This window comes from Salmo salar, chromosome ssa19 (genome assembly GCF_905237065.1).
Source record: "Salmo salar chromosome ssa19, Ssal_v3.1, whole genome shotgun sequence".
NCBI lineage: Eukaryota > Metazoa > Chordata > Actinopteri > Salmoniformes > Salmonidae > Salmo > Salmo salar.
Genome location: NC_059460.1, coordinates 54239085 through 54257381, shown reverse-complemented (window position 1 = coordinate 54257381; position 18297 = coordinate 54239085). Strand labels below are relative to the sequence as shown.

Here is an 18297-nt window from a genome sequence, read left to right as displayed (position 1 = left end):
GTGTTGCAGATGCAGTTGCCATAGCGACCAGCCGATCCATGTTTGTCTGATATTTAGTCCAATAATAACCCTGCTGGCTGAGAACTAACTCATCTCCTCTGGGGGGGGAGAAGGAGAGAGGAAAAGGATGGAGAGAGGCAGAAAAACAGTGTCAGAGAGGTAAACAGAAGCTGTAGGAAGGACAAAGGGGAGAGGGAGAAACAGGGGGCTCGAGGGAGGGAGAGTATTATTTATTTTTAAAGCTCATCTTTTTTTGTTGTTGCCATGAATGGATCTGTCTCCATCCTTATACATTATCCAGGTGATGGATTGAATGATATTCCTGTCATTTAAAACGGTGCAGAGCACCAATGATAGACAGCCATATAAACACTAATTTGCCTTCCAAAAACATGCGGTAAAATTGTGTTTTTGCTACCTCCTGCATAAATGGATGGACGTGGTGTGTGCGTGTGTTTGCGTGTGTGTCATCATAACACACTTACATGTGGCTACAGCCACCACACACACACTGTTTTTGCTGAACAGTAGAGAGTCCTGCTCTGTTTTATATTTTATATCATCCTGGGGGGTCGGTTGGTTGGTGGAGTGATTGAAGGGGAGGGGTGTAGACTGAGTGTGTGTGTGTGTGTGTCTGAGAGAGATGGGATCTGACCTAGTTTCCCTCTGCGTGGGTCCCTGCACCACTGCAGTGCTGTCTGCCTGCCCGCCAACCAAACAACCAGTAAGAGACGCAGTGAGGTGCAGGTCAACAGGCCTCTACCATGCTCATAGAGTGGTGCTGCGGCCCCAGACATCCCCTCCCCTGACTGGAGTGAAAGGTCCCTGGCCTCCCCTCTATACCTCCAGCCTTTCCACCTACGCTCACACAGAGACACCCATGTACTCTACCATCTTGCTGCAAGCCTCTCGATCCTTGTACACTATACCGAGATGTAGCCCCCGCTTGACCTTTACCCTCCACTCTTTTTCCTGATCATTCTCATCCTTCTCATCCCTCGCTTCTTCCCATTCGTCTTTTCCCCCTGTCACCTCCAGCTTGGGCCTGATCAACTCTATTATCTCGGTTCCAAACGCAACCTCGTCCCCTTCCCCCATGTTACTCGAACCCGTGAAGCATCGATAAGCTGGAATGAATGGCGTCTTCGTTGATCTATTGATTTTGGCTGGGGTGACAAAGTGAGAGCCAGGCCTCTTTTAAAAGGGAGCGGTCGCTCCATCTGTAATGAAGAAACTCATGGAAGACACTCCTCTTGCTTTTCTTTCCCTCCGCTTGGCTCATCCTCATCGATATATTGATTTCCCTAATGGTCCTTCAGTGGTCCAGCCACCCATGTGATTATACTGGGTGTTTCAGAAGACGAGAGAGACACGAGGGATTCTGGTTCATTGACCAGTGTCATGCTAGGCCTATTGAACAGAACGGGGAGAAGAGAAACTGTAGAATTTGAAGAGCCAGGCGTGATGGTTTAAGATGGACGGAGACTCCTGTTGTGAAGCCATTGTGGCTCCAGCAGTGTGAAGACTCAGCTGTCCGTGTAGAGTGTGTACTACTATCAACGGTCCCTCAGGGGAAGTGGCCCCTTGCTTTGTCCACTTCCGGGACGTATCACCGTCATTGACCCTGCTGATCGTCTAAAGGAGGTTCCCATGTGGCGCAGCGGTCTAAAGCACTGCATCTCAGTGCTAGAGGCGTCACTACAGACCCTGGTTCGATTCCAGTCTGTATCACAACCGGCCCTGATTTGGAGTCCCATAGGGCGGCGCACAATTGACCCAGCGTCATCCGGGTTAGGGTTTGGCCGGGGTAGGCCATCATTGTAAATAAGAATTTGTTCTTCACTGACCTAAATAGAAATAAACAATAAAGAGAGGATCTCGACACCGATGACAGCCGAAGAGGGGATGTGTGTCTTTGTCTAGGAGTCTGTCTAGGAGTACTGATGAATACTCTGTACCACCCTTGATAATAATAGTGACTCTACCCTTATGGGAGTAGAGCTGTTCTCACTTTGCCATGCGTTAAACGTGTTCTGTTCACACTGACGTTATCAGTCCCAGCAGTAGGCATGATGAGACGATTCATGTAGTGGTGGATCCAATCCAACTGTTGAAGTCCTATTGGAAGTGGATTTTTAGTATTGGTAGTCCCTCCTGTTCAATTATCGTGCTCTTATAATGCATTCATATTTCATATCATGTTCTCTGAAGCACATTAAATAAACCCTTATTGTCAGCGAAGGTTGTAACGAACGGCGGCACAATACACGTGTCCTTCAGGACCAGCTGACCCTCCACTGTCACGACACATTTTTTATTTTTTTAAATTTAATTAGGCAAGTCAGTTAAGAACAAATTCTTATTTACATTGACGGCCTAGGAACTGCCTTGTTCAGGGGCAGAACAAGATTTTTACCTTGTCAGCTCGAGGATTCGATCTAGCAAACTTTCGGTTATTGGCCCAACGCTCTAACCACTAGGCTGCCTGCCACCTCACATGATTAACAGTGTAGAGTTACATTATAGGATCTCTATAGTTAAGGCCTCTTGACCCCTCCCTCCACCGCTACTGTACATTAGGCACTTAGCTGACCTAGGCTACAGTGGCTTTGATCAACAAGCTCCTTGGCAGCCTCACTGCACGGCTCCACTGCTAGGCTGCTTTCTCTCTCTCTTGTGTGTGTGTGTGTGTGTGTGTGTGTGCTATTGTGTGCTATTGTGTGTTATTGTGTGCTTGTCTCTCTCCTCCCTCTTTCTTTCTCTTTCCTTCAGATTGATTGTGTTCTTCCTCTTCTACTCCTCCTCTACGTTCAGGGGTCTTTGATCAATAGACTTTTTGCTGCTAAGACATTTTTAAATGACCTACTTAGTAATCTCCCCCATTTTAGAGTATATCGCTCTTCTTTTCATGAAAAAATGGTGGACGAAGAGACATAGAGGAGGAGAGGAAGATATCCGCACTCACAGCTTACTAAATATTGTAATGGTTTTTGGGCTGTTTTGAAGGGTTGGAGTTCCTGCATTTGAGCAGCTCCATTTTTTGTTGTTGCTTCCTGTTGTTGTTTTCTCTGTGGTTTAATATCACATTGGATGTTTTGGGGCAGAAAAGGCTGGAAGAGACATGTCTGAGAAGAAACTGAGAGGAGGTGTAATTCGGCGAGACAGCGGAAGTATTGGCTAATGGCTACCTTGTTGTGATTTCAGTTGAGTCACCGAGACTCTATATTCATACCTTCAACTGTAAAGTGAACAATGAAGTTGAAATCACTCCAACATCATCTCACTAACCATCTCTTTCTGACCTGTAGCGCTGCCGATGCCAGCGGAACTGCTTTAAACTATGAATCACTCTCTCTGTTGTGACGTGACTGAAGGACATTTCTAAACCCGCTGTGCCGCCAGGCTCGAACCATTAGCGACCTGAAAGAGGTGTGTTTATTTTTCCTTTCTTCTCCAGCGGGATGTCTAGGTTGGAGCTGGCTGGGAACACGGGAGATGTGTGAGAGAGCGGATGCAGATCCATTGGGAGGGATAGGGTGGATGGTTGAGGTGGAAATGACAGCTGTAGAGACCCTTTTATCCACCATTTCTATTCCTTCTCTCCCCCCTCCTTCCTTATACCTCCTCCTCGGGCTGGATTATGTTTGCTCGTGTTGTGGAAGACTGGATTGGGGGTTGGCCGCGTGGTTTGTGTGTTGAATTTGTGAGAGGAGTTGGCTATCTATCAGATACATGTGGGCCATTGTTCCGTCTCGACACTCTCCTACCCCCAGCCGCTCCCCCTCAGACAATAGTAATAGGCAGAAATACATGAGCATACTGTCCCCAAATCAAATCAAACTTTATTTTCCACATGTGCCGAATACAACAAGTGTAGACTTTACCGTGAAATGCTTACTGACAAGCCCTTAACCAACAGTGCAGTTCAAGAAGAAGAAAATATTTACCAAGTAGGCTCAAATTTAAATAAATAATAAAAAGTAACACAATAAGAGTAACAGTAACGAGGCCATATACAGGGGGTACCGGTACCGAGTCAGTGTGCGGGGGTACAGGCTAGTTGAGGTAATCTGTACATGTAGGTGGGGGCGAAGTGACTATGCATAGGTTACAAACAAACAGCAAGTAGCAGCAGTGTACAAGAGGCGGGGTCAATGTAAATTGTCCGGTGGAGATTTTTATGAATTGCTCAGCAGTCTAATGGCTTGGGGATAGAAGCTGTTGAGGAGCCTTTTGGTCCTAGACTTGGCGCTCCGGTACCGCTTGCCGTGCGGTTGCAGAGAAGGCAGTCTATAACTTGGGTGACTGGAGTCTCTGACAATTTTATGGGCTTTCCTCTGACACCGCCTATTATATAGGTCCTGGATGGCAGGAAGCTTGGCCCCAGTGATGTACTGGGCCGTTCGCACTACCCTCTGTAGCATCTTACGGTCAGATGCCGAGCAGTTGCCATACCAGGCGGTGATACAACCGGTCAGGATGCTCTCGATGGTGCAGCTGTAGAACCTTTTGAGGATCTGGGGGCCCATGCCAAATCTTTTCAGTCTCCTGATGGGGAAAAGGTTTTGTCGTGCCCTCTTCATGACTGTCTTGGTATGTTTGGACCATGATAGTTCGTTGGTGATGTTGACACCAAGGAACTTAAAACTCTCGACCCTCTCCACTACAGCCCCATTGATGTTAATGAGGGCCTGTTCAGCCCTCCTTTTCCTGTAGTCCACGATCACTTTGTCTCGCTCACATTGAGGGAGAGGTTGTTGTCCTGGCACCACACTGCCAGTTCTCTGACGACCTCCCTACAGTGAGAGAAAAAAGTATTTGATCCCCTGCTGATTTTGTACGTTTGCCCACTGACAAAGAAATGATCAGTGTATAATTTTAATGGTAGGTTTATTTGAACAGTGAAAGACAGAATAACAACAACAAAAATCCAGAAAAACGCATGTCAAAAATGTTATAAAATGATATGCATTTCAATAAGTATTTGACCCCGTCTCAATCAGAAAGATTTCTGGCTCCCAGGTGTCTTTTATACAGGTAACGAGCTGAGATTAGGAGCACACTCTTAAAGGGAGTGCTCCTAATCTCAGCTTGTTACCTGTATAAAAGACACCTGTCCACAGAAGCAATCAATCAATCAGATTCCAAACTCTCCACCATGGCCAAGACCAAAGAGCTCTCCAAGGATGTCAGGGACAAGATTGTAGACCTACACAAGGCTGGAATGGGCTACAAGACCATCGCCAAGCAGCTTGGTGAGAAGGTGACAACAGTCGGTGCGATTATTCGCAAATGGAAGAAACACAAAAGAACTGTCAATCTCCCTCGGCCTGGGGCTCCATGCAAGATCTCACCTCGTGGAGTTGCAATGATCATGAGAACGGTGAGGAATCAGCCCATAACTACACGGGAGGATCTTGTCAATGATCTCAAGGCAGCTGGGACCATAGTCACCAAGAAAACAATTGGTAACACACTGCGCCAGGAAGGACTGAAATCCTGCAGCGCCCGCAATGTCCCCCTGCTCAAGAAAGCACATATACATGCCCGTCTGAAGTTTGCCAATGAACATCTGAATGATTCAGAGGACAACTGGGTGAAAGTGTTGTCGTCCGATGAGACCAAAATGGAGCTCTTTGGCATCAACTCAACTCGCCGTGTTTGGAGGAGGAGGAATGCTGCCTATGACCCTAAGAACACCATCCCCACCGTCAAACATGGAGGTGGAAACATTATGCTTTGGGGGTGTTTTTCTGCTGAGGGGACAGGACAACTTCACCGCATCAAAGGGACGATGGACGTGGTGATGTACCATGTACCGTCAAATCTTGGGTGAGAATCTCCTTCCCTCAGCCAGGGCATTGAAAATGGGTCATGGATGGGTATTCCAGCATGACAATGACCCAAAACACACGGCCAAGGCAACAAAGGAGTGGCTCAAGAAGAAGCACATTAAGGTCCTGGAGTGGCCTAGCCAGTCTCCAGACCTTAATCCCATAGAAATTCTGTGGAGGGAGCTGAAGGTTCGAGTTGCCAAACGTCAGCCTCGAAACCTTAATGACTTAATGAAGATCTGCAAAGAGGAGTGGGACAAAATCCCTCCTGAGATGTGTGCAAACCTGGTGGCCAACTACAAGAAACGTCTGACCTCTGTGATTGCCAACAAGGGTTTTGCCACCAAGTACTAAGTCATGTTTTGCAGAGGGGTCAAATACTTATTTCCCTCATTAAAATGCAAATCAATTGATAACATTTTTGACATGCGTTTTTCTGGATTTTGTTGTTTTTCTTTCTCTCACTGTTGAAATAAACCTACCATTAAAATTATAGACTGATCATTTCTTTGTCAGTGGGCAAACGTACAAAATCAGCAGGGGATCAAATACTTTTTTCCCCTCACTGTATAGGCCGTCTCATCGTTGTGTCGTCAGCAAACTTAATGATGGTGTTGGAGTAGTGTTTTGCCATGCAGTCGTGGGTGAACAGGGAATACAGGAGGGGACTAAGTACACACCCCTGAAGGGGCCCCAGTGTTGAGGATCAGCGTGGCAGACGTATTGTTGCCTACTCTTACCACCTGGGGGCGGCCTGTCGGGAAGTCCAGGATCCAGTTGCAGAGGGAGGTGTTTAGTCCCAGAGTCCTTAGCTTATTGATGAGCTTCGTGGGCACTATGGTGTTGAACACTGAGCTGTAGTCGATGAACAGCATTCTCACATAGGTGTTCCTTTCGTCCAGGTGAGAAAGGGCGGTGTGGAGTGCGATTTGAGATTGCGTCATCTGTGGATCTATTGGGGCGGTATGCGAATTGGAGTGGGTCTAGGGTGTCCGGGAGGATGCTGTTGATGTGAGCCATGACCAGCCTTTCAAAGCACTTCTTGGCTAGCGATGTGAGTGCCACGGGGCGGTAATCATTTAGGCAGGTTACCTTCGCTTCCTTGGGCACAGCGACTATGGTGGTCTGTTTGAAACATGTAGGTATTACAGACTCGGTCAGGGAGAGGTTGAAAATGTCAGTGAAGACATGCGTGCGCACACACACTCACGTGCACACACACACACACACACACACACACACACACACACACACACACTCAGTATTGATCAGAGGAGGCTGGCGGGTTTTATTTTAGAACTGCTGTTAAGGAAAGCAGGGAAATACGATCTGACAGGCGAACAGTGGGGGTTTCTCTCCCTCTCTGATCCACATCAACAGCACCCTATGGAGCCCCTCCCTCGGGGCAGGCGTGCTGCTCTTGGCATAGAACCTGCACTCTTGTTGAGCATCTGGTCTGTCTTTGTCTCTGCCACAGACAGTCTATTCACATGCACTGTCCAGATTTGCAGTAATCTGCCCATATTTGCATCATACCACAAGTCCTCTGTCGTTAGTTAGCTTGATAGGTATTTCCCAGCATAGCACTTTGAAAGGGACTTTAAATTCTCTCAGAGAAGATTTTAATAGGTTTAAATATAACCTATGCATATCAATTATTTTACGCTGAACAAAAATATAAATGCAACATGTGAAGTGTTGGTCCCATGTTTCATGAGCTGAAATAAAAGATCCCAGAAATGTTCCATACGCACGAAAAGCTTATTTCTCTAAAACGTTGTGCACAAATCTGTTTACATCCCTGTTAGTGAGCATTTCTCCTTTGCCAAGGTAATCCATCCACCTGACAGGTGTGGCATAACAAGAAGCTGATTAAACAGCATGATCATTACACAGGTGCACCTTGTGCTGGGGCCAATAAAAGGCCACTATAAAATGTGCAGTTTTGTTACACAACACAATGCCACAGATGTCTCAAGTTGAGGGAGCGTGCAATTGGCATGCTGACTGCAAGAATGTCCACCAGAGCTGTTGCCAGAGAATTGAATGTTCTTTTCTCTACCATAAGCCACCTTCAACGTCGTTTTAGAGAATTTGGCAGGAGGTCCAACTGGCCTCACAACCGTAGACCACGTGTAACCACGCCAGCCTAGTACCTCCACATCCGGCTTCTTCACCTGCGGGATCGTCTGAGACCAGCTACCTGGACAGCTGATAAAACTGATGACTATTTCTTTCTGTAATAAAGCCCTTTTGTCGAGAAAAACTCATTTTGATTGGCTGGGCCTTGCTTGGGTGGGACAGTCTCCCAAGTGGGTGGGCGTATGCCCTCCCAGGCCCACCCATGGCTACGCCCCTGCCCAGTCAAGTGAAATCCATAGATTAGGGCCTAATGAATTCATTTAAATTGACTGATTTCCTTACATGAACTGTAATTCAGTAAAATCATAAATATTGTTGCATGTTGAGTTTAGATTTTTGCTTAGTATATAACCTAATCCTGAGCCCAGAGTCTTCTGCAAGCCACAGTGGCTTTGCTGAGTGACTTTACCTGTATCTCTTAAGTTTGGGAAGTTCTCATATATTTTGCAGGAGACAGGAGAGCTTGGCTCTGAGACAAAAACACTCCTAAAAGGATGAGTCAGCTGTGTTGCCTGGATGCAGATAGGTTGTCCTGTCAGTCCCCAACCTCTAAGAAGATTCCCTACTTCTCTTCCTGTTCTTCCACTTTATCCTCAGAGAGGCTGGGGTAGATGGGGCCGAGGATTCATAAGTCAGAGAAGAGACAGAGAAGAGAGTAGGAAATAATGTTTTTTTCTAGTAGCAGAGGCAGTGGTGTCTGAGTGTCCCCCTGGGGAGATAACTCGACTGAGACTGGTCACTTAGTATTGGATTTCTTAGTATTAGCCACATATAAAGATCTCCCAATACACATATTCTATGCAATGTCTGTGTGTGTCAGTGGCAGTCGGTGCTTTAAGATTAGGGAGGATGTTTATTTATTTTTATGAGCATGGCTTTATTTCTATTACAACATATTGGATGACTCTCTTCCATTCACCCAGCTCAATGTAACATCGATAGGTTTAGGCTATTACATGATACTCAAATTTTCCCTATACTCATCATGAGGTTTCTACAACCAAGCCTACGAATTAAGGTTTATAACTGTGCACATGTCAAGAGACAAATTGGATTAATCAAGACAGTGGCACATTCAGTAGTGCCTTGCACACTCTTGCCTGCATCTAGCTGATTTAGGGTGTAATCATTAGTCCAACAGTTGAAAATTAACGTTTCTATTAGACAAATCACGCAGTACAGTGTACAGCAAGCAGTTTAGCAGTTACACCAGCGGGCCCCGGTTGCAATAAATTAATGAAACCGAAAGCTTACCTTGACTTGGGAGAGTTCCAGTGTTAGCTAGCTAGCTAAGGCTATCCAACATAAATAGCATTCCTCTGTTTGAGCCGGGTGTTTGAGTAGGCTAAATTAGCTAGCTGCATTAACTAGCTAAGTAAATTAAAGAGAAAAAAATTCAAAATATAGCTATCTCTCTCTTTACGCTGCTTCTCTTTTGTTTTTGAAGAAATTAATTTGTTCAAAACTGTTCAACTATTGTCTTTCTGTCTCTTTGAGTCAACTACCACATTTTATGCACTGCAGTGCTAGCTAGCTGTAGCTTATGATTGAAGTACTAGATTAATTCTCTGGTCCTTTGATTGGGTGGACAACATGTCAGTTCATGCTGCAAGAGCTCTGATAGGTTGGAGGACGTCCTCTGGAAGTTGTCTTAATTACTGTGCCTCCTAGGTTTTGTATTGAAGTCAGTGTAGCCAGAGGAGGACGGAAGCTAGCTGTCCTCCGGCTACAGCATGGTTCTACCCCAGAGAGTGTTGGGGCTACTGTAAATCCACGATAATCAAGAATTTCAATAAGCATTTCTCTACAGCTGGCCATGCTTTCCACCTGGCTACCCCAACTCCAGCCAACTCTGCACCCCCTGCAGCAACTGGCCCAAGCCCCCCCCCCTTCTCCTTCACTCAAATCCAGACAGCTGATGTTCTGAAAAAACAGCAAAATCTGGATCCCTACAAATCAGCTTGGCTAGACAATATGGATCCTCTCTTCCTAAAATTATCCACCGCCGTTTTTGCAACCCCTATTACTAGTCTGTTCAGCCTCTTTCCTGTCGTCTGAGATTCCTAAAGATTGGAAAGCGGCCGCGGTCATCCCCCTCTTCAAAGGGGGAGACACTCTAGACCCAAACTGTTACAGACCCATATCCATCCTGCCCTGCCTTTCTAAAGTCTTCAATAGCCAAGTGAACAAACAGATCACCGACCATTTTGAATCGCACCGTACCTTCTCTGCTTCGCAATCTGGTTTCCGAGCTGGTCACGGGTGCACCTCAGCCACGCTCAAGGTCCTAAACGATATCATAACCGCCATCGATAAAAGACAGTACTGTGTAGCTGTCTTCATCGACCTGGCCAAAGCTTTCGACTCAATCACTGTATTCTTATCAGAAGACTCAACAGCCTTGGTTTCTCTAATGACTGCCTCGCCTGGTTCACTAACTACTTCTCAGATAGAGTTCAGTGTGTCAAATCGGAGGGCCTGTTGTCCGGACCTCTGGCAGTCTATGGGGGTGCCACAGGGTTCAATTCTCGGGCCAACTCTTTTCTCTGTATATATCAATGATGTTGCTCTTGCTGCGGGTGATTCTCTGATTCGCCTCTACGCAGACGACACCATTCTGTATACATCTGACCCTTCTTTGGACACTGTGTTAACAAACCTCCAAACGAGCTTCAACGCCATACAACACTCCTTCCATGGCCTCCAACTGCTCTTAAATGGTAGTAAAACTAAATGCATGCTCTTCAACCGATCGCTGCCTGCACCCGCCCACCCGACTAGCATCACTACTCTGGACGGTTCTGACTTAGAATATGTGGACAACTATAAATACCTAGGTGTCTTGCTAGACTGTAAGCTCTCCTTCCAGACTCACATTAAGCATCTCCAATCCAAACTATAGAAATCTAGAATCGGCTTCCTATTTCGCATCAAAGCCTGCTCTCATGCTGCCAAACATAGTCAGTCTTATGAGGGTATCTACCTATCCTTGACTTCGGCAATGTCATTTACAAAATAGCCTCCAACACTCTACTCAGCAAACTGGATGCAGTCTATAACAGTGCCATTCGTTTTGTCACCAATGCTCCATATACTACCCACCACTGCGACCTGTATGCTCTCGTTGGCTGGTCCTCGCTACATATTCGTCGCCAAACCCACTGGCTCCAGGTCATCTATAAGTCTTTGCTATGTATAGCTCCACCTTATCTCAGCTCACTGGTCATCATAGCAACACCCACCCGTAGCACGTGCTCCAGCAGGTATATTTCACTGGTCATCCCCTTTCCTTCCAGTTCTCTGCTGCCAATGACTGGAACAAATTGCAAGAATCACTGAAGTTGGAGACTTATATCTCCCTCACTAACTTTAAGCATCAGCTGTTAGAGCAGCTTACCGATCACTGCAGCTATACACAGCCCTTCTGTAAATAGCCCATCCAACCAACTACCTACCCCATCCCCATATTTGTTTTTGTTTTTTTGCTCTTTTGCACACCAGTATTTCTACTTGCACATCCTCATCTGCACATATACAGTTGAAATTGGAAGTTTACATACACTTATGTTGGAGTCATTAAAACTCATTTTTCAACCACTCCACAAATTTCTTGTTAACAAACTATAGTTTTGGCAAGTCGGTTAGGACATCTGCTTTGTGCATGACACAAGTAATTTTTCCAACAATTGTTTACAGACAGATTATTTTGCTATCACAATTCCAGTGGGTCAGAAGTTAACATACACTAAGTTGACTGTGCCTTTAAACAGCTTGGAAAATTCCCGAAAATGATGTCATGGAAACTTCTGATAGGCTAATTGACATAATTTGAGTCAATTGGAGGTGTACCTGTGGATGTATTTCAAGGCCTACCTTCAAACTCAGTGCCTCTTTGCTTGACATCATGGTAAAATCAAAAGAAATCAGCCAAGACCTCAGAAAAAAAATTGTAGACCTCCACAAGTCTGGTTCATCCTTGGAAGCAATTTCCAAACACCTGAAGGTACCACGTTCGTCTGTACCAACAATAGTACACAAGTATAAACACCATGGGACCACGCAAATCAATCCCAGAACAACAGCAAAGGACCTTGTGAAGATGCTGGAGGAAACGGGTACAAAAGTATCTATATCCACAGTAAAATGTGTCCTATATCGACATAACCCGAAAGGCCGTTCAGCAAGGAAGAAGCCACTGCTCCAAAACAGCCATAAAAAAGCCAGACAGAGACAGACGGACGGACAGAGAGACGGACGGAGAGAAAGAGAGGTGGTGACAGCACCAGAGACAGGCCCGGGCATTCATCAGAGCTGTTGTCCTATTGGCTGGCCCTGGCATGGGCGGCCATGACATATGGAGAGGTTTGTAGGGTTGCCCTGGTAACCCTGCGCCGCTGCAGCCCTCATTGCTAGGCTACAGTGCTGTATGTATAATGCAGAAGTCTGACGTGGGTAGTTTGAGGTGATTTGTTTTTGTTTGTTAGGCGTTGTTGCGTAACTAATGGGTGTCGAGGTCACGCTGATTAATTTCTGTAGACTTAGCACCACTGGTTGAGTGGATGTTTTGGCTCCGGCCGTTTCCACGAGTCACCAAGGGTATTATCATGAATTATGTTTGTTGACAAACGATGCGAGCGACCGTCGTTATGTTGGAATGGTGTCAGGATGAGAGTTGGATTACGTAGACAAGCATTTCTCTCCCTCTCTTCCCAGGTGCTGTAGTTCACTGTACCACTAGTTACAGCTCTTAAACACACACTTTACAATACTCCGTCTGTTTGCCCACACACCCTGACTCCCTCACAAATGCTTTTTTTCCCCTCAACAAATCTTAGATTAGCCTCATTGATCCTCTCAAAGAGGGAATAGTGCAAGATGGCCGTTCAGCCAGAAACCCCTTCACTAGATGTGGCAAGCGCTAAAAGCCAATCGGCTGGTGAGCCGTACCTACAGTACAGGCACAGGGATCATTCCTGGGTTATAGGCTAGCCTAGCGTGGGCTCGCTATTGTCAATCTACTTTACCAGTCTACCATGGTCTATAGCAGGCCTCTCCATCCCTGTTCCTGGAGAGCTACCCTCCTACAGGTTTTCACTCCAACCCTGTTCCTGCAGAGCTACCCTCCTGTAGGTTTTCACTCCAACCCTGTTCCTGGAGAGCTACCCTCCTACAGGTTTTCACTCCAACCCTGTTCCTGGAGAGCTACCCTCCTGTAGGTTTTCACTCCAACCCTGTTCCTGCAGAGCTACCCTCCTGCAGGTTTTCACTCCAACCCTGTTCCTGGAGAGCTACCCTCCTGCAGGTTTTCACTCCAACCCTGTTCCTGGAGAGCTACCCTCCTGCAGGTTTTCACTCCAACCCTGTTCCTGGAGAGCTACCCTCCTGCAGGTTTTAACCCCAACCCTGTTCCTGCAGATCTACCCTCCTGTAGGTTTTCACTCCAACCCTGTTCCTGGAGAGCTACCCTCCTGTAGGTTTTCACTCCAACCCTGTTCCTGCAGAGCTACCCTCCTGTAGGTTTTCACTCCAACCCTGTTCCTGCAGAGCTACCCTCCTGCAGGTTTTCACTCCAACCCTGTTCCTGCAGAGCTACCCTCCTGTAGGTTTTCACTCCAACCCTGTTCCTGGAGAGCTACCCTCCTGCAGGTTTTAACCCCAACCCTGTTCCTGCAGAGCTACCCTCCTGTAGGTTTTAACTCCAACCCTGTTCCTGGAGAGCTACCCTCCTGTAGGTTTTAACTCCAACCCTGTTCCTGGAGAGCTACCCTCCTGTAGGTTTTCACTCCAACCCTGTTCCTGGAGAGCTACCCTCCTGTAGGTTTTAACCCTAACCCTGTTCCTGGAGAGCTACCCTCCTGTAGGTTTTCACTCCAACCCTGTTCCTGGAGAGCTATCCTCCTGTAGGTTTTAACCCAACCCTGTTCCTGGAGAGCTACCCTCCTGTAGGTTTTAACTCCAACCCTGTTCCTGGAGAGCTATCCTCCTGTAGGTTTTATCCAACCCTGTTCCTGGAGAGCTACCCTCCTGTAGGTTTTAACTCCAACCCTGTTCCTGGAGAGATACCATCCTGTAGGTTTTCACTCCAACCCTGTTCCTGGAGAGCTACCATCCTGTAGGTTTTCACTCCAACCCTGTTCCTGGAGAGCTACCCTCCTGCAGGTTTTCACTCCAACCCAGTTGTAACTAACCTGATTCAGCTGGTCAACCCGCTAATTATTAGAATCAGGTGCACTAGATTAGGGTTGTAGCGAAAACCGACAGGATGGTATCTCTCCGGGAACAGGGTTGGAGTGAAAACCTACAGGATGGTAGCTCTCCAGGAACAGGGTTGTAGCGAAAACCGACAGGATGGTATCTCTCCGGGAACAGGGATGGAGAGCCTTGCTCTATAGTCTATATCTATGCCCGTTGGCATCCAGTTCGCTGTCATGTCCATATTATGACGAGGGATATCCACAATGGTGAAGGATGCACATTCAATTGCAGTGAACCATATCAGTGTTTTTGGTGTAAAAAGGCCTTTAGCCTTTTGAACGAGCACACACATTATACATCATACACCACACATCATACACCATACATCATACATCATACACCATACACCACACACCACACATCATACACCACACACCATACATCATACACCACACGTCATACACCACACACCACACATCATACACCACACATCATACACCACACACCATACACCACACACCATACATCATACACCACACATCATACACCATACTCTCTCTCTCTGCTGATATTGATGTAACAGCTGTAAGCTATGCATGTACAACACATGCTTAACAAGTCTTTCTTTCTCCCTCTCTCTCGCTCTCTTTCTCCCTCTCTCTGCAGTGAGAAGAGGAAGCTGCAAGTGAATATCGCCAGTCCCATTCAGTGCAGTATGAACGGCAGGAAGTGCACCATCATTGTGGAGCCCAAAATCAACCAATCACAGCCAGACTTCACTAAGAGCCGCTCCGGTTACATCCTGGCAGTTCCTGGAAACTAAAGGGCCTCTCGGGGGCCACTCGGCCTGTGACGATGACAAGTGTCAAATGAAGACTACAAGAACCATATATCTGTTAGGTATAGAGCTGACAAATGAACTAGATAGTATGGCATGATGCATGGGAGGATTTGAGCTCTCAGAATGACAAACATGCCGAATGTGTACCTTTTTTGAATGGGTATTTATTTTACACAACAATTCTTTTTTCAATAGGACATTTAAGATGTTTAATACATGCAAATGTATTTTTTTTTGTTAGACAAACTCGCACAACAATAATTCACCAAAGAGTAGATTTTTTTTCCCCTTCACTTTTCAATATCAAGTTCATATGTTTTGTTGGGGCATTAATCATTTTATATTACGCTAGCTTTGGTTTATCATGATTAGAATCAGATTTCGTAATTTATTTTTGATCAAAAGTGGAGATTTGATGGAACATTTTTTTAACACTACCCTTTGGTTTTGGACTAGAGACTCACAGACAGTCCTACATGCACACATCGGAAACAAGAGCGGGAGAGAATGTTGTCCTGTGTATTTCAGGGACGGAACCCGTGTCAGAGGCACAGAGAAGGGTTTAGTCGGTTAGTCACAGGCTGTGGAGTGGGATGTGTTGAGCATATCTTGAACCCGAACGTCACGATGTGCTCTGAGGGGAGCATTAAAATCTCAATTTAAAACCTGTTATCTGTTCTCTCTGTGTACTGTATGTACAATAATAGTACTCTACATGCTTATAGTATTACGCAAAATGGGCTTATGAGTGGCCCCGCCAGATTGTGTACATTTCATGGCAGTAGTTCTAGGTAATGATTTATTGATGCATTGTAAATGACTTAATCCATTATGTCAACATTTCAGCACGTCTATGCTATATGACCACAGCCAGATGTTGTACGTTTTCCATAGACGAGAGAAAAGAAGTCGACTCTGTACCCGCGCAGTAAATCAGTAGTATTGTGTTCCTGTGTGACTGATTAGGCCCACTGGGCACGCACTGGTTAAATCAACGTTGTTTCCACGTCATTTCAAGGAAATGATGTTGAACCCACTCGGAATAGACGTTGAATTGGAATGGACGAATGGGAATAGACGTTGAATTGGAATGGACGAATGGGAATAGACGTTGAATTGGAATGGACGAATGGGAATAGACGTTGAATTGGAATGGACGAATGGGAATAGACGTTGAATTGGAATGGACGAATGGGAATAGACGTTGAATTGCCGTCTGTGCCCAGTGGGTATTGACTTCGACTGAGGTGACAGTGGAGGGGTATGATGAACACCGTCATTTCCCAAGATCCTTGGCCTACTTCCAGTAGTTCTAGTTTCAGTGTCAAAGTACTGCTGCAGATATCGCTCTGTCACTTGGAATTCTTTTCAGAGTGAAAAAGGTTTTCTCTAATCACTTTCAGAATTGCTACCGAGCGCTAATTGCTTTGAATATCGTCCGGAAAAGTTGGTATTGTAATTAGTTAGTTAGCGTCCCTCTCCACTGAAGAAATATTCCTTTACCTTGCAGCTATGGCCTATGATGACCTTGTTCTGTTGGTTAATAAGCCACTTCAGACCAGAAAATGTCCCTGTATTGGGGGAAAGTTGTAGGCTATGTATTGTGTTGTGGGTATTATCAGTGACGTCACAGTAGGATCTCTAAACGGCAGGTGTTTAATGTGTGGCTAATCCTCAGGGCTGCCTGTAAGACTTGGTTATTATGAGAAGGCCAACTATAGCTATCCCCCACATCCTCCAGTTATACAATATGTCTATTCCACTACTCATCATTACAATGCTCTGTCTGTGACTGTGTCACATCCCACTGAAATAGGTTTCTCTCTCTCATGTCTCCCGACATGCCTGTCTTGTATGGAAGGATACTTTTGTCTGAGAACAAAAGCCCAGCCTGGCTGCCTCCTCTCCTCTCCTCTAATTCTCTATCGCTCTCTCTCTCCCCTCACTCCATCACGTCTTGGCACTCTGCCCGGGTGGGTAGACTGTGCCACTGCAGAGCCGAGGAGGAGTTTACTCTGAACCCCCCTCCCCCGTGCCCTGAGGAGAGAGGGAAAGGAAGGAGGAGACGAAAGAGAAAGAGAGAGGGAAAGTGCATCAATGAAGACACTGAGCTTGATGAGATGCCCACTTTCCCCACTACTACATAAATAAGATGGTAACAACACGTGGTTCTTCAGTTGAGTAAGGATTCTAATGGTTCACTGTCACTCTTTGGGGTGCAGCATGGAGACTATTCATATCCTGAGTCCTCTACCGTACATCCAGTGCAAATGGGGAAAAAGTAGTCAAAGTGAAAATAGGTTACTTTTTCCATCACGTTTTCCAGATTCTTTTTATTGAGTCCATAGCCATTTAGTCTCTTACACTCAATGTTCTTTCAGCTTTACCTTAGTTTGTGATCTGTGACTCTAGAAGGTGTTGTCTGCTGCATCCTTGTCCCTCATTGGTTTCTGTTGGGTTTGACTTGTCTGATCCAAAGCTTTACCTACAATTCCTTCAATTGTTTATTTTTTTTCTGAGCAATATATCACTAAAGTTCCTCCATGAAGGGATCCCCGTCTATGATATTTCATTGAGTTTCTTCTGTTGGTAACCCTTTTGATTACAATGTGTCCCCTATTCCCAACTTTTAATCGTTAAAATGGTTTAAATTGTACTGCAATGATACCTGAAAATTTTAAATTGGGGAAGATTTATAACATTGTTGTATCTTCTCATTTCCTTCAATATATTCAACACACCAAATATCTAGATGAATATATAGATAGTTTGATCAGCAAATGTACGTGCCTAATTTTATATTTCGCGTATTTATGTAATATATCAATATTGATAATGAAAGAAAGTGTTTGGACCAAATCTGAAGGGAACTTCACTGTTTTATGTTATCTGCAAAGAGACACAATGATAGTTATTTGATTAATAAATGTATTTGCTCAAGTTTGCTCAATGACTTCATCTTTTGTTGGCATACAGCATTTGATATTACTCACCAAGTCTTGTGTATGTGTGCGTGTGTGCGTGTGTGTGTGCAAATTTGTGAATGGAGAGATGTGATGAGGACACCCCTTTTATCTCTCTTCAACCAGGAAAATACATGGTTCATCAAGGTCTGCTGGTATATAGGCTAGTCTGTGATGTTTTCTTCCTTCTCCTCGCCCAAAAATCTGTGTGATTTTTGGGCGAGCCAAACCACGCTAATCCGCCTGCTAACCTAGCAGCTGTTTCCCTAGATGACGTCACGACAGCCAAAGCCTCTGCAGTCAGTCAGGTCAGGTCGACAGC

The 18297-nt window shown here is 45.6% G+C and overlaps 1 protein-coding gene across 3 annotated transcripts in view; it reads left to right on the top strand.

Annotated features, from left to right (window-relative positions):
* Positions 1-17952, top strand: part of LOC106579321 (unconventional myosin-Id-like) — a 127904-nt gene extending 109952 nt beyond the window's left edge. For all 3 annotated transcript variants that reach the window (XM_045702477.1, XM_014159139.2, XM_045702478.1), the window contains one exon: positions 14838-17952. In XM_045702477.1, the coding sequence (XP_045558433.1) occupies positions 14838-14994 (157 nt within the window). In that variant the 3' untranslated portion in view covers positions 14995-17952. The remainder of the gene's footprint in view (positions 1-14837) is intronic.
* The last annotated feature ends 345 nt before the right edge of the window (positions 17953-18297 follow it).